Below are 20,294 nucleotides of genomic sequence, written 5' to 3'. Positions count from 1 at the left end.
CCCGTCGACACTTAATCGAGTACGGTGATTTCAAGACGGTGACTGTAGCGACATTGCCTCCTTTGGCTTTGTAAGTGTCCATGGTAGATGCTTGAACCCAAAAAATAGGGGTTTTGTTTTGCCCTCCTACCATCATCTCAAAGTTGCTTTTGAGGGATCACATACGTAATACAGCAGCCTCTTTCCGACACTTGCGGATTGACAGGAACACGAAACTCCATTCAGCCCTACACTTGCGCAAAACTTGGATGATGCGGAAGCGTCTGGCAGGTTTCTCTTAACAGATCCATTAAAAACATGGGAATTTTCTGAGTATAAGCCTAAGCTCTTTATTTACCAACTGGTAAGCGGAAGAAACAACTTCCAATCAGGTATTCTGAGTGATCTCCTGCAATCTCTCCCGAAACGCTTCCATCGTCACATCAGATTCTTGATCATCTGACCCATGCGATTCATCTGAATAATATGGTGTGTTCCCTGGCCCCGAAAACCTCTCAGGACCTTACCAAACGACGCCAACATCCTCGGCGGCCTGTTTCTCTTCCTGTGTCAACTCTAGACTTTCAAGCTCCACCAGTACATGGTGGACGCCAGAGGCCCAGCAATCAAGCCAAAACTCCTTAGGGTTTGCGACCCGGAACGGGTTTCCGTCATCGGCACCACGTTCGTAATCGAGCGTGAGCTCCGCGACGAGTGCTTCGAACTTTTGAAGCGATTCGGCTCGAGCGTCGTTGATCTCGTCGGCTTCCTCTCGCGATGGTGTAGTTCCTTGATACCTCCATTTTGCTGTCAGGGAAGGGTCGCGGCATGTATGCGACAAGTTGAGAGCTTGAAAAAGTGAGAATGCGAATTGCTCCGCTGCTGTTGCCTCCCGACATGTCTATACGGAAACTTTGAACTGATTTGAGTAGAAGCTCGACCATGCGGATAGGACTCCGCAGAGTAGCGTCGACGAGTCTTTTGCGATAGGAAACACGTCGTGGGCTGGGACCTCAAAGCAAATCCATTTAAAAAAGTGGTCGACCGGCTCACAGCCATATTGAGTGCAAGGACAAATGCGAGAGTCTTTGGGGCTCGTTGTGAGAGCAGACCTTTGTGATGACAAGAGCTCTCTGATTGTTCTCGTCAATAAGAGTGAGCTCGACCGACTATCTACCCATAAGCGCAAGCAGAAAATGAGCGGGTGTCGGTATTTCATACAGCTCTTGCGGCCTACCGCCTTGGCTTTGACATGATGGGATGGATCCATATGTCAGCGCGGAGCTGCTGCGTTACACCTGTGGGTGGTCAGGCTGCGCGGATGGTCTCGGATACAGCCAAAAGTCACTGGAGTAAATAGGGATGCCTAAGGACACCACTTACCTGATCCGTGTCATTTCTGAATTTCTGTGAGTAGGAAAGCACGCCATGCATGGGGACTCCATGGTCAAGAAAAGATTCGAAAAAAGTAACACCTCGACAAAAGAATGTTCATACTTAATATAGGGCTTAGCAAATCTTCAACAAACGCTTCCTACTAGACCCGATAAACAACCAAATAGTGAACTCCAAATACACCGAACTGAACATAGGATTACTCCTGCTTAAATAGCTCTACCCCCAGTGTCCGAGTCGTTTCACTGCTTAAATCCCTCTTATACGGCATGCCTCTCGCGATGATACAATTCACGCCAGGAGGAGATACATGTAAGTACTAGAATCATTGAATATTTATATTCGTCATACTTCTCAAGCTATTGAGATACGTAATTTAGTGCGATCCTGGTTGTTTAACAACTAGGTTAGGCGTTTATAGGTGCAGTAACAAATGCGCCTCTCATACGCCAAACCGGAAAGAGTGTTATGAATACGAGATTAGATTTGCACTTTACAAGCGTGACGCTATTAAATTTTAGTGGTTCGTTGACCCTATCCAGCTAGACTTTAACGTTGCGTACCCCCTGTTCGGCACCCCCCCTGTTCGGCACCCTGAAAATCTAACAACGAAATGCCTACTTTTATAAGCTGATTTAAATATAAAATTATCAACGGACAAAAATACAATCGTTTTCACGCTTCTCCGGTTCATTAACCTCTTCTTCATCAGCTAAAGGTTCCAAATTTTCTATATCCTTTTCCTGCAATCCAATAATGTTCTGTTTGTTAACCAAAAGCTCGTTTGGATCCGGAACCACCCTCCTCCTTTTAACCGGCCGTATTGCCTCCAGTTGTGCTTCCAATAAGCTGATTTTTTGCTGGGCGCTAGCCAAAAGGGTATCTTTAGCTTCGAAGCTTTTTTGGACTTTTGCAAATAAAAGACGTGAAGTAGCGTTGGTTTTGTTGGATTGGGAAAGTTTTTGCAGTTGAAATCGGACATCTCGGGTCGTTTTAGGGGTTTTCCAAATAAGTAAAGACGGGTCGTTAATTTTTTGGGCTGGGCTTTCCGGTGTTTTATCCCTTTGCAAACCGTTGTTTTTATCTTTTATAACGTTGGCGTTGCTATTTTTTAACAAAAAAGGGCTTAAAAGTGGTTTAACCAAGTTTACCGGCCATAACCCCGTTGTACGCCAACCAGATTGAATGGTTTTTGCTATAAATGCTTTTAATCTGGCTTTTCGATAACAAAGTAGGAAATTTCGTTTTCCAATAATTGTTGAACAGCAAAATTGGCTAACAAATCCAAGTTGACGTCGATAAGCTTCTTTTAACGGCCCAAAAACCGATAGATCCAATGGTTGGAGAACGTGTAACGAATGAGGGGGTAAATATAGGAGTTGAATATTATTTTACAAGCAAAAAAGTATAAATTCGTCCGTTATATGTGATCTATGGCCATCCAAAACTAATAACCGCTTTTCAGGGGTTAAAGGTTGGGTATACGGAATAAACATTTTTTTTAACCATTCGATAGCCGTTTCGTTATTTGTCCACCCGTTTTCGGTTGCGTGAAATTTCCAATTATCGAAAAGGCTTAAATCCGTCGGAAACCATTGTTGTTGTACGTTTTTTCCCTTAAATATAACAAGGGGAGGGAGGGCAACGCCCGTAGCCGATATACATTCGATTATAGTCGTCCAACCCCGCGTTCCGGGCTCTTTCCGTTGCAACGGCCGGATCCCGTTAAGCCCTAATACCAGGCCGTTAGATCCTTTACCTTCCATTATACCGGTTTCGTCCATATTCCAACGGTTTTCCGGTTTAATAGCGTTAATAACCGGGTTCGTAATATAAAGCCACCAAGATTTAATTACCTCCGTAGTAGCGCCATTAACCCGGGCGTTATCTATTCGACGGGGCCTTTGGGTCTTAAGGATTGGATAACGAGCCAAAAAACGAGTTATCCAACGTTTTCCAAGGCCTTTTGTCTCTCCGGCGGCTTGAAGAATTCGTTCGGCAAAAAAGCGTAATTCTTGATGCGTTGGCGGAAGCCCTAAAGCTGTTTGGGTAAGTACCCAATCAGCCAAATGCTTTTCCTGTTCCGTAGAAAGCCTTTGAAAAGGGCTTTGTGCTTTTTTATAAGCTTGAGAACCTTTAAGTCGACTTTGAAGTGTAGACCTAGGTATTCCCCATTTTCGGGAGGTTTTTGCAATTGGATTGCCATTATTGACGTCGTTAATTGCAGATATAAGCTGTTTTTCAGTATATTGCTTCATTGGAAAATGGAGAATCAAGATTAGAAAAAAGTAAATCCAAAAGTGAAAGATTCATCGAGATATTTATAATAGAAGTTGGAGGATAAAAATAAAAGTGTTGTTATTTTTGGGTGCCGAACAGGGGGGGTGCCGAACAGGGGGTACGCAACGTTATGTTATAGGACAACTACTTTGCGGATTCCACTTTCGCAATTGCATTTTTGGCTACTGCTACCAACACAGCGCCATATAATTTAATTTCGCCAATTTCTTCCATGAGTTTATCACGCTTTCCCGTAAAATACAGCGAAGCCTGCGACAAAAGTCCCAATCACACCACCGACTCTGGCTTTTCAATTTATTCAGGGTTGCGGAATTCGGTTCGTCCAGCCAACAATAAAGGAGTTAAATGGAATTCACAATTTTCAAAGGGTGAATAATGTAAGATTGAAATCGGAACATTAATATAATGTGTATATTTTAAGTATTGGCTACAAAATTTGACTGCTCAATTAGAACTTTTTACGCTCCGTTTGTATTTGTTTTTCTTTTGGTATTTCAGGGCAAAATAAAAAACAACGGGAACGAGTAATGACAAAAACTGAAAAGAGGAACAAAAACGAAGGTTAAGTCAAAGTGTAGAAGAAGCAAAATCAAACCAAAAAGAACAAAACGCAAAACAATGAAGGAGAAAAAGCCGAATGCGAGGCTTTCGAGAAATCAAACACAGGGAATCGAAATTAAATCGAAAGGGAATAATATTAGTTTCTAATAATATTTTATGCCTGTTTATAACCTCCAATCATAACAACCCCCATGCACTTGTCCAAGGGCTCGATCGTGCCCTCGTTGCAGCCTTTAAAACGAGAGAACTCGTAATGACTAGAGAAGTGATTATGCCCACAAGACAACTGCTTTTGGTGAGCTAGCGGTGTGGCTCCTTTAAGGTAGCAGCAATGAACTCCGTCCCTCCCCGGCGGCTTATTTGGGCCTGGGCTAAAGCAGCAATGCCTTTCGGACGTTTCTTCTGCGTTCCCGGCGTAGTCAAATGCGGGACATGTTGTGGGTTCCTCCTCTTCATTCTTCTTGCCTCGTAGCTTTTTAAAAAGGGGAATTTTGGGCAATTTAAATCTTCTTGTCGGAACCGTCTGTTGATTATTGGCCATTCGATTGCCGGTTCCAGGCCGATATTGGTATATTTTACGTGGAAAATACTGGTCTCTACCAGCGGCCGAAACCAGACCGGCCGAGGCGGTAAACAAAATAATGGCGAAATTAAAAACGTGCATTTTAAGCCGAGACCGGATTGAAATAAAATAAACAACAAACGTTTTTATTTTGTGGTTTTTTTCTTTGTTTTGGAAAGAAGAGAAAAGAGCGGGTCAATTCGGCAAAAAGCACTAACGTAATGACGCCAATATATATTGAACCAAACCCTATTGGTGCAAAAAAAGTACAGAAAAGGAAAAAGAAAAATCCACCGCAAATTGATATAAATAATTTTTATATTATTAGTTGTTTCAGTTTTAACATTTAAAAGTGGCTTAACATTATTGCATTATTTAGAAGCATATTTATAGTTTAGTTATTTTATGCAGCCGAAAATAGAAAACATATAAATATTATATACATTGTTTAATTCTGGTGAAAGTGCGCAAGTTTGACGATTCGGGGCTCTCGGTATCGCCGCGCATGTATTTGTAGGCCTCGTCCAAAGTTATAACACCGCCGATTTTGCTATTCTCTTCCAAAAGAAAATGATAGAGCAAGTGTTAAAAAGGGAACAGCTAGTTTATGCCTATACGCAGGGGTATAATAGTTGGACGATTGTTGATTTGCCCCGCTTTCCTTTTTTAGAAATTTTGAATTGAATATTTTCGGCCACGTGCCGATGGAAACACAAAATCTAATAAACTTATTTTTAATATCCAATCCGTTGTTGGCTTGTTTTTCGCCTGCTTTTGTTCTTTGGCAGGAGTGCCAGTGTCCCTTGACGGCCCAATTATACGTTTAAACGTGATTGCCAATTATAAAACGTTCGAAAATATCGAAACGTTACTTTAACGGCGCGAGTTGGGTTGTCCACGGGACTAAGTTTCTGCAAAAAATTGTTTTTAAAAGGCCGGAAACTTTCATCATTTTAAAACATTATCTGGTTTTCTTTAACATTTAAAACTGCCCTTAAGGTGTAAAGATTCCTCAAATATTATGTTTCCGCTTTGTCTTTTGTTTCGTTGTCGACAATTTCCGCTGGACGTCACCCGGTGCATGCTACAAAGATGTCACAGCCGGCCAATTGGATGCGATGGCATTCCAATGCAAAGACGCCCTTGTCATCCCCGTAATAGAAAATCTGTAAATGAAACAAAGTGGTTAAGTTGGCGACATCCTTAACCTTATTTTTATCCTATTAAATGTCAAGCTTGATAGACCTTTATGCGAGATTCACCGATAGACTCAGAGACAACGACATGCTGAGTTCCAAGAACATACAACAGATCTAAGAGTATTCCAGTTCAAACAACTCTGCCTCCAGAGTCCGAGTCGTTTCATCGCTCAAATCCCTCTTGCACGGCATGCAGTTCTCGCAGTTGGGGAGACAGCCATTAGCACCACAGTGGCTAGCACAGAGATATGTAAACTCGGGATTCTGTCCAACCTGCATGCCGAACAAGACATAGGCGCACCGGCAGAATGGGTAGCCCGCATCAGTGCAATCTAAATTCAATCCAGCGGTGTCTGTCAGTATCTTCGTCATATTACATGTCTTCAACAACTCATGATTCATCACGATTCTTATACACCAGTGGGAGGAGATAAACTTGATTTTCACGTGCACGTACCGCTGTCAACATTGCAAAAGAGACCCCTGGGATCAAAATCCTGCTTGCCGCCGCCGAATCCGGTGCCTGTGCCCGCTGCGTGTGTCGGTACCGGCTGATGCGACGGCTTGGTCTTTTTAGGTGGGGGAGGCCTCTTGCCTCCGCCGCGGCCGCCCTTTACTTTGACACTGTCTTCTGCATTTTCAGCCGCGATCAATGAGAGATGAGTAAGTGTGGCAAGCAAGAGTGCGACAGTGGATCTGCTGAAGAGCATGTTGGGATTGTGTACAACGGAGTGTGTAGCTTGGAAGTATTTATAACGAGTTTGAGGGTATGTAATGACTGTTCGTGATGATTGTATGTGTTGCGATACCAAGAAAATCAAATTTTGGAGTTTCTTGGCATGTGTGTTTTATACTCCGAACGGTGCGTGACGCTAAAATCACAAAATAAAATATTGTCAGCAAGGCGATGTGTCTACAGCATCAAACTAGAGGCCTAGAATATTGAGATGTCTCGCTCTTCAGGAGGTTCAGCCGCAACAACTAAACTTGTTAAAAGCCCCTGGTGAGGTCTGGATTGCATCACGCTAGCCTTTTCACTGCTCCAACGTTAAAAAAGCCTGCGCCATCAAATGTTGGGATGACGAGGGTCAAAAGTATTCTCCGTATAATATAGCAGGTTAGCGTCTTCATAGATACGTTCGGACGAAGAGGCTTAGAAGAGCTTTATCCCTGCGCGATGATAAGGCTGCTAGCGTGAATCAGCTCACGAATGCACTTGGTTTGGCATGTTGGTCAGCTGATTCGTTAAGTTTTCCAATATTTAAGCATCTGAGCGGCTCAGACTTTTACCAGCCAGCCAGTCAATCTTGGCTTTCACCCTTGACCTACATTTCAAATTAGAAACGCCAGAATTGAGTGAGATCAGCGTCCGAATAACTCCAAAACAGCCCACAAGATGTGGCTTAAGATTGCTCTTCACGAGAGCTCCAGTGACCATTTCCCAATTGATGCCCAGGAATCTATACCAAAACACTCGTCTTTGTGCTACCATCTCCAATCTTGAACCACGGCGATTTCGCTACGTCCAATGTGGAATCTGGAATAATTGGCACTAGCGGGCTAGTACCGTGCAAACTCCTTTCCCTAGCTTCGTCCATCAAGAAGTTCCAAGGGGACCAAACCCACGGTTCCACGTGGCTTGGCTCATACCAATTTTCGATCCAGATAGCTGACGGGCCGTCCTGACGTGATGATCCAGCTTGTCTCGGATTGTATCGTCTAATAACCGGTCTTCAGAGCTAATCAAGCTACGTGGCTTGAGTGACTAGCAGATACGTTCATTTCACTTGTATAGTCTTGAAGAAAACCCCTCAGGTAGTGTCTAACCTGCCAATTGATGAGGCCGCCATTCACTCAAGAAACTAATAGTTATGAAGTTTATCGTGGATGTTGCCACTGCATCGTCTACCAGCGCTGGCGGCTGCTACATCACTATTGGTTGCCCCAGTACATGATCGCGTGTGTAATGGGAACCGGAAGCGAAGAAAATCGGTGAACAATAGTGCGAATATGTAGTTCTGCGCAATTAAGCTATCGCTTAAGCCCATAAAGGTATCAAAATGTTGCCAATGACTGATGATGGCATGTCACAATAGGTGGCTTTTCTCGATCTCCCCTGATTTCTCAATTTCCCTCACTGCTATGCTGAATTTTGGACTCCTGTGAGTATATCTTGCGGATCGCCAAGGGTTAAGCATGCTTCATCCCTTCAACTTTTTACGAGGCACTTACCGGCTTTGAGAACAATGCAAGTTGTGATACAAAACAATTGGCACAATGCAATTTTTAAAGACAATGATTGGGCACTCGTAGACAAAGAAGACAATGGCTTTGTTACACCCAGTTCACAATGGACAGCACAATTATAAATAAAGCCCACCTGTCCCGAACCTTTCCAACCAGTCAGTCTCAACCCTCCTCCACCTTCTGTCAGTTCGGGCAGTTCCCTAGCCTGACTAGAAACAGTTCAAGATTTGATCAGAACCGTGAACCCTGCTCACACCCACCTTTCCAAGTCCATCCCGCAGCCATCCCCATGGACGACGATGCCGTCCAAGTGTACCTCTCGCAGGCGGCTGAAATCGCCCGCGACCGTCTCATGTCGTACCCGCGAGCCCAGTTCGAGTCGCACCTCTTGGACGAGGCGCAGGCCATGATCCAAGCCGTGGCCGAAGGCCTGTGCGTTGTGGAGGTCGGCTTCTCGATCCTCGATGCCGCCCGCAGCGTGGTGAAGCATCGGTGGCAGGCGGCCGGTCTATGGCCTTGGGACCCGCTGCTGCGCTCGCCGCCAGCAGATGGTGCCGAGTGGCCCGGGCCGAGGACGCGCAACACCGCCCCATGCGCTGCTGGCACCCCCATGGCCCTTTTCACACTCGAGATGGGCGTCCGGCGGTGGCGGCTGGGTTTGAGGGGTGGGAGGGAGGCGCTCGACTCGCTGGACGAGGTCCTTCCCGCCAACATCAACGATATCGTCTACGCCGAGGTAAGGGACGAGTGGCAGAGTCGGGGAATCTGGGATCAGACGTGGGTTTGCCTGCCGGGTCAGCTGTGGAAGCATCAGCGGCCGTTGGAGGACGTGCTGTTTGAGCAGCTAGGTGAGCCGCCGGCCGGGGTCGATGCTGACCAAGTCGTGCCGCTGCAGCTCGAGGTGCCGGGTGGGTTTGATCTTTTTGTCAACCAGCCTGTTGCAGTCGGAGCGGATGGAGAGTGGATAGATCCGCCGCCAGCCTATGAGCAAGGTGAGTACGGCCGTATTCAGGCATTGAGTTCTGTGACAGCCGCGTCACAAAGCCGTAATGGTAGTAGACGTGATAGTGTGCGTGCCGAGTCAAGGGCAGCGGTAGAGCACCGGCGCCGACGACGTCATCGACCGCGGGCCCGCTCGCCGTCTCAGAACCCACATTTGGGCAGGGAGCGAGAGTTTTGAGTGACTGTGGCTCTTGATTTTTCTGTGACTTTCAACGGTGAGTTGGCTTTGGTATTGCTCGTTCCATTGATGCCGGTCCGATCAAAGTGCGTGCAAAACTCGTTGGGGAAACCTGTTCTGATGACGACAATACATCCCACGCCTAGGGGTGGTAGCCCGCCCTGCTGCTTTCCCAATAAATACATACCGTTATTTTTGCCATCTACTCAAGTGCCTACCTCCCAGCCGCACAATTTACCCTCATTGACCTTCGTCTCTTTGAGACAGTTCAATGTGGTTTTGGAACGCCCTCTTCCCCGTTTCCTCCAATTTGAAATTTTCTGAATAGAGAAAGCATGCACGCTGACAATATAACAGGTGAAAAATATCCCGTCCACGGGGTAGATGTGTAAACGCCAAAATCAGTCCACATAGATACTTGTTTTAATTCTGGAGGCTACTTGACAAGTGATTGAGTGAGGTCCAGGTCAATGAACCACCGAGCCATCAGTACAGCTGAAGGCCAGTAGCATACAGGTACCTAGGGAACTAAAGATTACCAGCCAGACCTGTCAGAGACCTCCATGAAATGTGCACTTCGTCATTGATAAAGGCAGTAACGAACGCGCCGCTGAGCCTCCTGTGAACAAATCGTTCATTCCTATGCCGAGGATATGCCGAGGATAGGTGCAGGCCTCACGCATATTGCAATGGCCCTGAGGCTTGATTTTCGTTATGTGCGGTATTGGTAGTGTCTATCCCAGAACTTTCCGATCATATTTCTGTAGCTCCATTGATGTGCCCAGCATCGATTTATCTAGTAGAATACCGAAATGGTTCACGGTCACCTGGAGTCTGGAGCCTGTACAAACGCGCTCTACTAGTATTGAGTACTGACCACAGTGACCAGTGTGGGCAAGAATGGGCGAACCACATCGTAAATCCTGGGAAATCAGGTGCCTGAAAAGTCTGTATTGGTTCCTACTATCAAGATAAAGCCCGTAAACTCCTCTCTAAAAGATCGCCAACGCGTTCGGAGGCGATCCAACCAGCCCAGCCGCGTTCAGCGGGGCCGACGTCAACAAAAACGAGTAACGGCCCGTCTTTGCGCAGTGGTCCGACAGCTTGTTAAGATCCCACAACTCACCCAAGGGCATGCCGAGAAGGCCGAGGCAGTGAGAGTGGAGAACTATACTCCTGTCAGCGTCCCTTGCCACACAACACAAAAGAAGAGAAGCTCTTGTTAACTCACAAAGGTCTTCCATCTCCCCAACGTCCCCATCCTCATTCAGCGGGGGCAGGGCTTCGACTGCGTTGTTATCGCACACGACGGCAGCGAACCTCCGATCCCACAGCCAACGCACCGTCTCCTCCACCGCGTGCAGACCGCTTATCGTCCTGCGCATGATCTTTGCAAAATCCTCCTCGCTCGGCGCCTCCCAGACCTCCGTCACGCCGGTACGAACCAAAAGCACATCCCCCGGTTTGAACTCGACGCCCTGCGCCGCAGCGACCTCCTCGAGATCCTCGACCGTGATCCTGTACGCATCAAACGGGTGATACGCCTTGGCGTTGGCGTCGGCCCAGCGCTTAAAGTCGACCAGCACGCCGCGGGCCACGACGCCGCCCCTGGCGTGCCACTTGTCGACTGTAGGCGCGGCCGAGGAAGCCACGACGTTGTCGGGCGTGGCTTTGAAGCCGTTGTAGGATGCGCCCGTCGGCTGGTGCGCCCAGTGCACGAAGCTGTCCCACTGGCTGCTCGACTGGGTGTTGAACTCGAGCTCGTCGTCCAGCCCGGTCGCGCCCTCCTTGACCATGCCCTGCTCGACGAGCGTGCGGACGTGATGCACCGTCTTGCGCCGGCCGGGGATGGGGATGTGGTTGAGGGCCGTCAGGGGCCAGCTGGAGAATGGTTAGTCTTTTTGTAGTCCTTGTAGTTAAAAGTGGGTTGGTTTAAAGTAGTGAATCGAGGCAAGATTCCTCTCTTTTCTTCGACTACAAGAGAGAAAAAAAAAAAAAAAAGTCGACCTACTTCAAAGAAATCGAAACCCCATCCCGCACCTCAGCACCAGCCGCCGCGACAACCTCTGGCGTGAGGTGGTTCAGCGTCCCGTAGACGTCCTTTGGCTCCCCAGGCTTGTCAAAGACGCCCCACGCGCAGCCGGCCGGCATTCCATCCACTGGCGGGAGGGCATCGTAAGTCGGGATGTTTTCCATCTTTTTTGCCCCTGTCCGTCCTGGGCTGTATAGTTTATTCCACGAACGGTATTTTTTCCCCTCTCCTTTCTTCTTTTTTTTTCTTTCTTTGTTTTTTTTTTTCCTTTTTTTCCGGACTGTTGTAACGTGAAAGCAGCAAAAAAAAAAGAGGCGACGATAAGACTCTCTCCCAAACCCCTCACCTTGTGCATCCATCACACCTCATTTCCTTTGCCTTTTTTTTCCCCGCGAAGCCTGCCCGTCGCAACCCTATTTCGGATATTTACCGCACTGCGAATTTGCCGGGGGAAAAGCTGAGCAACCAGTGCAGTTCAGCTGTTGACCTGGGCTGCGCGGAGTCCCACCGCCAAGGTTGAATCAGGTTCTTCAGCGAGTAGACCCCATCCTGATTGGCTTCCCCAACCAATGAAAGGGGAGGTGCACGAGGACGATGCGGAGTTTTTGCTTTTGGAAAAGAGGTCGGTCCAATGGCCAATTCCAGCAGGTCGGTCAACCCCCAAGCACTGAGTTGGGTTACGTGACAGATACCCCGCCTCATTGGCGACGCGACCCCATCATCTTCCCAGAGCTGACATACCACGCATCCGTCCTCGTTATCTACCAGGTTAGTGTGTTCTGCACTCCTGAGATTGGTGCGGGGAAAAGATTCATTGTACTGGCCAGACTCGCGAAAAACAATCCATGATGCGTGTATTGTATACGGCCAATTACAGAGCTTAGGTCTTTTGTTCTAACAACAAAAAACCCAGAGGGCCGGTGTCTGTGCATCGAAACTAGAGACCCTGTCTTGGCGCAGACGGTTCGATCGATCAGGCATGGACCAAGAACAAAAAAAGGGGGAAGTTCATCCCATCTCTCCAGCCAAGACATCGCCATCGTCTCAATTTTCAACCCCCAAATGTTCTCATTAATAAAACAATATTCGCACACTACCACACTCAAAGAGACCGGCACTTCCAGACCGTGCTTGAAGAACCCGACGTACTGATCGCAATGTCGTTGCCAGAGGCCCATAGGCCCAGTGTGCATATCATGATGCCCGTGACCACCAGGAACACATTGGCGACAAACTTGCCAATCTGCTTGGGACCAGAGAACCACTCTCCCTTGTTCATCCAGAGCCAAAACAAGCCCGGGAGACCGTATGAGAACCAACTGACAAACAGGGCAGCCACCAGGCCCAGGAGACCGTTGAAGACGGGGATCGACTCCGAGATAACCCAGGCGATGGCCCAGAGGCCGATGACGATAGCGATCCAGACCACTGTGGAACGCTTGGTGCGACGCTCCAGATGCGCCGAGTTGCGGAAGACGCGCACAAAGATGTACTTGGACGCGACGTGGCCGTAGATGACACCTGCGATGACGATGGTCGGGATCGCAATGCCCCAGATGATACGGGGGAGGATTTTACCCGGCGCGGCCGAAAGAGCTGGGGAGGGAACATCCTTGCCAACAAAGTAGTAGATCATGATGGCTGCGAAGAGGTAGAGAACCGTGTCGGCAATCTGGAGCAAGGCGAGAGCCTTGGGCCAGTCTTCGGGCTTCTTGAACTCGTCGATGACGGAGAAGAAGCAAGAGTGGGAGGCTGCAAGTGTCATGGGATTGTTAGCTGGTGCCGACATTAGGCTTCCAGGTCGAGGGAGGACCAGAAATGCCAACTTCTCCCTCCATCCAACTGGATAGGTAAACTCACAAAAGGCAACAGCAACGTTGGTAACTCCGAGGAATGCGGGCGCGAACTCGATCTTGCGGAACAAGTCGATGTCCATACCGGGCCCAGGCTTCCAGGGAGAGGTCTGCTGGGTAAAAGTGACAGCGATGGCCGTCACCACGACGGCGGCGGTGATTGAGCCGCAGCTGATCATGGACATCCAGCTAGTGTGCTTGAGGGTCCGGGGCATGTTGCAAATGATAAAGATCAGAGTGCCCACGAAGCCTAGGATGATCGAGCAGACGCCCCTACCGTTGGTCAACCAAAGCAGGCAGATGGTCCACGTCAAAATATGCGATGCCATGACAAAGACCTGGAAGAAGACCTGAGACCAGCCAAAAATGACCTGAAACGTGCCACCCATTCCTATCGGAGTTCCAATAACCTCGAGGGCATCGCCAAAGTTGAGAACGTGCGGGTACTCCCGTCGGAACTCGCCCAGAACCCAGCCGCTGTATGTCGAGATGATCGACATGGCGAGGACAACGATGATACCAGGTATCAAACCAAGAGTGGCGAGCACGGATGGAAGAGACAAAACGCCGAGCGAGACGGTTTCGGCGATGAGCACTATTCCACCTTGCCTGGATACGTTCGGATCATTTGCATGTCAGCGGTGGTCAAGAGAGATAGCCCAATCAACAAGGGCAGCGCGTCAAGACCGTCTCAGTAACATACCACCAGGTCAGAGTCTTGTGGTTGATGAGCTCCCCGAGCACGCCAGAGTTACCGGCTTCGCTCTGCTCCTTTTCAGGGTTCGGGGCATTGTCACTCGCCATCGAACCAGCGCGAGGCGGCATGATATCGTCAGGTCGACGAGCGTGTCCTGCCATGATTCCCTGTGTCGCCGTCTCTGTGTTCTGTCGTCGGCGGCCGCCTCCAGTTGATACGCCTCTTTCCTGTTTTGTCGATTTCCTTGTGACAAGGTTTGGGTCACTTTGGTGTAAGGCGCAAAACAGTCTAGGTACGTAATGAAATGAATGAAAAAGGGCGCGAGGCGAAGTAAAAAAAAACCAAAAAAACCACAGGATCCAGGACAGGATCGCTTTCGTGTTCGTGGAGAATCCGGGGGAGATGGGGTTCGCAGGTTTTTTAAGTATGTGAGTAATTATGGTTGCAGAGGAAAAGGATCTTATTAGTCACAGCGACAGTCTCTTTGCGTTTCGGCTAGGTAGGTTAGGCTGGACCCCTTTGACATGCGCGCCGCGATCGGTGAGGGTAGGGAGGCTGGCTGAAGAGGAGCCTATGGCATTACCCAGGCAATGAGGAAAGAGGCAAATGTCATGCTTGCTTGAGAGGTGCGGGTACGATAAATTGGGACAATGGGTTTTGCTATTCCGGACGTGATGGGGTTGGACTGGACCTGGCTAGGGGTCGACGGCGGAGTCTGCACAAGTGCAAGCTCAAATGGACAACCTAGCGCGGGAAACATCTTTTTTCCCTTCTGTTTACTTTTTTCTGCAATGCTGTGGATGATGGCAAAAAAAACAAAAAAAAAACATCACGACTTCTCTTGACTCGCATCGTCCCGTTTGTTCCTTCTTGGCACCCGGCCCACCAAATAGAACAGGAACCGTGGCCCATTACCACGATATTTGTGGCAATTTTCCATCACGACCAGCAAAAGTTCGTCATTGTGGAGAGATTCGCAGTTGCCGGTTTTGCAGACAGGAGTTGATGACCATGGAAGCTAAGAATGTGCAGTGCCATCCAAACCCCTCAAGAAAGCCAGCCCTAAAGACATGCAAGGCACCATTAGGAACATGATGGGTAAAAGTTTTCGAGGCGCCGTCAAAGCTTCCATTGCGGTACTGCCGAAAGTTCAGAATTAAACTTCATGTTAGTTCCCTAACAAGGCTACCTGGTGTTTCTCTGCCTAAAAAACAATGATCAGAATAGGTGCTCGGTCAAGAAAGTCGAGGGCTGGAATTTTTTACCGGTCGACATCATCTCTCCACAACCAGGTACCAACCCCACAAAATTTAGCTAACTATTACGATACAAAAACAAGCAAACCATGAGAAGAAAAAAAAAGCCTCTCGGCGCGCGACACGGAGGCTTCATCCCCAGATAAATAAGATTGGGTTTTACTATAAAAAGGTAGCAAGTCGGAGTGCATTGAGTTGGAACGATCTCAAATGATTGGCTTCCATCCGCCCGTCATTCCAATCAATGGAAGAGAACCTCTACAGCCTCGCTATTTGCAGGGCGTGGTTCTTCTAGAAGGCAGCTGACAGTGGCGGGAGAAGCACGGGAATAAAGTCAGCCGCACAAGGCAGAGGCGACTTCAATTGCGCAAAAAATAAAATAAAAAGTAACTACCGACTGGATCCCTCCCGTCAGCCGGCCTGCCAATTTTGAGCTCCGCAACGGATTTGCCCGAGATTGGGGGGGGGGGAGTGCTTGGGTTGAACCTCGAATTCTGCATCGCATCACCATTGTCTCCCAATAATAGTCTCGGCATTTTCGAAAATTGGGATTTTCTCATCTTCATCTTCATGTCTGCCCAACCACGCGAGATGCTGCATTGCATTGTTCATCGGGAAAATTCCAAATGCAGCCCAATATTACTTCGTCCTGCTTCCCATGCTTTGCTAGGTCAAGGTGCTGTACAAAGTATCCTGGGCAGTTGACTGCGCCACACTTTCTCACCGGGATTCGCAACTTTGGTACTGCATGTATGTAGTGCAGACTCCATCCGCAACATCGTCATAACCACCAATCTGCAGATCTTCATGGGTGACAGACACATTTCCGCCCAAGCCGGTCTCTGATTAGTGCAGTGTTTCTGAGCAAATTTGCAAAGAAAATTCTTTCTCCGATATCGGGCACAAGTTGCATAGATTTTCATCCCTTTTTCTCTATTCCCTCATATCTTCTCTGCTAGCGCTTCCCCACCAAAAAAAAGCACAGGCCATCGAGACAGCCGGTAACCCACTTCGAGTACCGAAGCTTGCGAAGATTGGCGGCGGAGCGGAGGGAAGCCGCACCTGCCGCTCTGTGATGTGTTTTTATCCTGGTAGATTGGGCTCCACCCTAGGGCATTCCAAAATCGGGCAACGAGAATGGAAATCATCTTCAGCAGTGGCGGAAAACTAACTACATTACCTACATAGGAATTCAACAGACTTTACCCATTGATTTGTTTGCGAGATTTGTTTCAGATCGATGCAGTGAATGCATACAATAGGTGGATTTGCCCAAAGGGTACGGCACAATGCCAAGGCTTGGAGACCTCAAGCAAACATTCGGTCGCGTGCTTTTTTTCACCTCTTGGCCAAATGGCTCTCAAGTGTGCCATGTCGGATTTATCTGATCGCTTCCGCTTCGCCCTTCTTCATGCAGGGTAGGTACACCAGCCCCGACAGACACTCGTAACAGCGATCCGGACAACAAATGCGACTATTAAATTTGGGAGCTGTTCCATCTTTCTGATGAATACATAAGCAGCCTGACGATGCACCTGACAAAGTGTCATACACTAACCTTGATCTCGCTCATTGTTCTAGGGTTGTTGACTCAACCCTGGAGTATCTGTGTGTGCGACTGCTCAAAAATAGTCGCCCTTCCTCTCTTGCAGCTCGGTATATAGATGCCATCCATATATGCTTCTGGAATCGATCAGTAAACCGCTACTCTGTGAAGAGTCCCCTAATTTCCTCTCTGGCACAACAGCAGCAGTAGCATCGCCGAGTCCCCAGCGGTGACTCCATCACGATGCCCCGGCAGCCATTGTCGGAATGCATAGCCATGTACAAGCCATAAGTTTATGTATGAGCTACACAGTTGCTTTGCTGCGAAGCGGAGAGAATGCAATGCATGCAGTCATTCGAAAGCTGTGGCATAGGCGGGTGATTGAAGCGCGAGCGGTCTTTCAGAGGGCATTCTCAGCGATTGGAATGTTCGTGCGTTCGTATCGGATCCATTCGCTCCCCTGATCTCGGTGCTCCAGTGCTTCCTACCGAAGGATAGGTAGTTGGACCTGTATCAACTGTAAGACACCATGTCCGTACAGCTATGGTATGAAATACACATCACCCGCACGGTGGCAGCATCTGAAGTTTGTATGGGGATGCCCAGGGGTGACCGAGACAACGGTGTATGGCGACCCATATCGGCTGTGATCGGTTACAGACGGATATTTTCCCTGATGCAGGCCCGTAGATGCCGTCGCAGGCGATACAGCTGCCGACGGCTTTGCTGGTCTCGATATAATCGTCGATCCAGGGGGAAACAACAACTAAGGTTAGAAGTTATCACGGAGGTCAGAGGTGCGTCTCGGGTCGAGTAAAAAAGATTCTCTAGTTTTGCCATATACTCTTGGGGCATGCAAGTCAGCTAGGCCGGGAGGATTGTACGTGTCCATGGCCGCGTCGCTATCGGGCTTCTGGTCCCTGTCCAACCGATAGATTGAGCACGTCGCAGCTCTGGTCGTGGTCGTCGCTAATTGTGACAGGGGGCCTGTCTGAGTTGGCGTCGAGCCGAACGCAGGCAGAAGCAATTTGGGGAGGTCGTCGGCAGCGCACGCGTAACCTGTAGAACATAGAGCGGGGATAAATTCCCACGTCTGCTCATCCAGGGGCTTCCCTGAGGGTCATACTCGTCGTTTGATCTTGCAAGCCTCTGGAATATCGCTGACCAATCCCTGTGAACATCATCTTCTTTCATTTGTCTTGTCTCGCCATCTTTGATATGATGCAAAGACGTGCCAGGCCTGGACGCTCGAGGCGATGCGATATTGCAAGTGTCCGGCTAAAGTCAATCAGACTCCCTTTGCAAGTGCACCGGCAGTCAAGACGATTTTATGCACAATACCGATTTAGCTGCTGAAGCTGCGGTACTGAAAAGAAGCTCTCGGGTTATTTGGGGATTCTTGTCGTAAATGAGAGAAGTACGCCAGGTGATTGCCCTCAGACGGACAAGATTTGCGTGTTCCTCGACGTCACCAGCAGATTGCCACATCGAGCAGATCTACCTTGACCCTTGTGCCTTTGGATGCTTCTTTAGCAGCCTGTGGCCTGGTCATTCCCGGGCACAGATCGAAGTCAGACTTTTCGTGGCTTGCCTCGACAAGATTACGGATTTCGATTTCGACGGTCTTAACTTTAGCACGTGCGAGTGAACGGAAGGGGCGTGTGCGACAGGCCAGGGAGGAGAAGAAGCCGAAAGTTGTATTCCGTGAACAACTCGAGCATTGTTCACCACCGCAAGCCGATTATGGCTTGTGCAACTGTAGATAAAAAGTTTCGAATTCGTTCCGGGATGTGTCTGATAATCTGGGCTAGTACAGGAAAACATACTCCCGACATCACTGGGCGAAGGTTGTGTGAGGATTTGCAGAAAAAAAAAATCCCCGTTCAAACCCACCTCGACCAAAAGAAGACATGGTCCCCAGAGGGACCCCGGATCCTACTTTGACAGGTATCGATAGCCAGGAGCTTGGGACGCAAGGAACACCAAGCCTGATGGAGGCTTGCACTGGCCAAAAGGGTATGCTGTCGGGATTATTCATACCGCCCATTGTCATGTGAAAAATATCACCGCAACGGTGACGTTGGTTTGATCAAATGACAAGAAGGGGTTTCTGTACCTACGCTTTGGTACGTCGGAGAGACTAGAACAAAACGATATAATCAAAGGTGTGTCTTTATCGGAGACAGCCCCCAAGTCCCAGACTAATGTGAAGGCGAGAATGCGGACTGAAGATGGAAACCAATTTGTCCAAGACCCCCTTCAAAAGGCCTCCAAAACTGATCACCATGCTTCATCCTAACGCTCGGCTTTCACTCAAAGGAAATTGCAGCAGCGGTGTGCAAAGTAGGTGCTGTCTAGGTGTGGCTGCTGTGTAAGGGTGGACAAGAGTGTGCAGTATGCATGTGTAGCTCGTTGATGGTTGAAACTTTATTTGCGACGAATAGAGGTGACATGACATGGCAAAAGCGCGATTGAACAAATGTCAAATGCCTGACTGTTTGAAGCTGACCATAGATCGAGCGAGATAGAGGTTGATGACTTCATCCAAGAGAACAAACAATGAGTATCAGTTTCGTTTGAACACATGTGGCCAGAAATAGCCGGGTTATTGGACCCAAATTTTGACCACAAGATGCACGGATGTGCCATTGGCCACACCGATGGACAGTGAAGGGGGGTTGGAGAAGACCTAAGGAAACCCCGAAATAGCACGACAGAATTGGTTGACATGTGCCAGCCATGTGCTGCATCCGACAAACACATGCTAAAACTAGAATAGAATGAATTCTAGTCAAAATTCGATCTCGAAAGTTTGGGCGAATAAAAGCGATAAGTAATCATCGATTTTATTTTGTTTTCTCCTTTTTTTCCCACACGTCAAAGCAATTGCGGTGATACTAATCAGGTGAGCTTTTTCGGCAGTGATAAGGTGAGGTGCCTGTCAATGTGGGGATGGTGTGCGTATTCGTACCTTACCTTGTAATCCCGGCGGAGGGGAACCCCTTTCGCGGTTTTTTTCTTCTTTTTTCTTCGTCTGTTTGGCATTGAGGGTGTGATCTTCTCGTCCATAACAACGAATTTTTCTTGTTAATCTTGCCAAAAGGAGCAGGAAAAATGGGTCTCACCCTCCTTTACGCCGTAAATCCGGCGCTAATAAAACCCAAAGGCCACAGGCCGGGTTCCCCTGCAACAGCATCATATATCTTTTTCGAAAATTAGCAAAAACCGTTATATAACGCGTAAATTTCTTATTTGGATTACCACAAAAATACGTAATTTAAATTACGTATTTTTGTAGTAATCCAAATAGGAAAAAAGGGCCGTATTTGCAATAGTAACAGGTTAAAAATAACTGTTATTATTATTAATAAAAACGTTAATTAAATAAAACCGGAACCACGTTCGTAATGCATTTTTTTGGTGTTAAAAAAGCCCCTTTTTTGTATATATTATTATATAGCCATATTTTTAACCCAATAAATTGTT

General features: G+C 48.1%; 5 protein-coding genes across 5 annotated transcripts; 1 reads left to right on the top strand and 4 right to left on the bottom strand.

The window, feature by feature from the left end:
- Window positions 1-502: 502 nt before the first annotated feature.
- Window positions 503-1,038, bottom strand: PgNI_00116 (uncharacterized protein; the record flags this gene model as incomplete). Its single annotated transcript, XM_031120200.1, has 2 exons — window positions 503-880; window positions 1,033-1,038. The coding sequence occupies 2 exons, from the start codon at window positions 1,036-1,038 to the stop codon at window positions 503-505; spliced, it is 384 nt and encodes a 127-aa protein (XP_030986069.1).
- Window positions 1,039-6,111: 5,073 nt separating this feature from the next.
- On the bottom strand, window positions 6,112-6,707 carry PgNI_00115 (uncharacterized protein; the record flags this gene model as incomplete). Its single annotated transcript, XM_031120199.1, has 2 exons — window positions 6,112-6,329; window positions 6,455-6,707. The coding sequence occupies 2 exons, from the start codon at window positions 6,705-6,707 to the stop codon at window positions 6,112-6,114; spliced, it is 471 nt and encodes a 156-aa protein (XP_030986066.1).
- A 1,826-nt stretch (window positions 6,708-8,533) lies between these two features.
- PgNI_00114 (uncharacterized protein) lies at window positions 8,534-9,424 on the top strand (the record flags this gene model as incomplete). Its single annotated transcript, XM_031120198.1, has 1 exon — window positions 8,534-9,424. One exon carries the CDS (start codon window positions 8,534-8,536, stop codon window positions 9,422-9,424), a length of 891 nt encoding a protein of 296 aa, XP_030986067.1.
- An 879-nt stretch (window positions 9,425-10,303) lies between these two features.
- Window positions 10,304-11,770, bottom strand: PgNI_00113 (uncharacterized protein; the record flags this gene model as incomplete). Its single annotated transcript, XM_031120197.1, has 3 exons — window positions 10,304-10,592; window positions 10,656-11,305; window positions 11,436-11,770. Coding segments are annotated over 3 exons (1,161 nt in total), but the record flags the coding sequence as incomplete, so codon positions are not given.
- Window positions 11,771-12,558: 788 nt separating this feature from the next.
- PgNI_00112 (uncharacterized protein) lies at window positions 12,559-14,370 on the bottom strand (the record flags this gene model as incomplete). Its single annotated transcript, XM_031120196.1, has 2 exons — window positions 14,013-14,370; window positions 12,559-13,918 (listed from the first exon to the last, which is right to left on the bottom strand). Exons 1-2 carry the CDS (start codon window positions 14,165-14,167, stop codon window positions 12,559-12,561), a joined length of 1,515 nt encoding a protein of 504 aa, XP_030986073.1. The 5' UTR covers window positions 14,168-14,370.
- Window positions 14,371-20,294: the final 5,924 nt, after the last annotated feature.

This window comes from Pyricularia grisea (assembly GCF_004355905.1).
Source record: "Pyricularia grisea strain NI907 chromosome Unknown Pyricularia_grisea_NI907_Scaffold_1, whole genome shotgun sequence".
Taxonomy (NCBI): domain Eukaryota; kingdom Fungi; phylum Ascomycota; class Sordariomycetes; order Magnaporthales; family Pyriculariaceae; genus Pyricularia; species Pyricularia grisea.
This window is presented reverse-complemented; position numbering and strand designations above follow the sequence as displayed.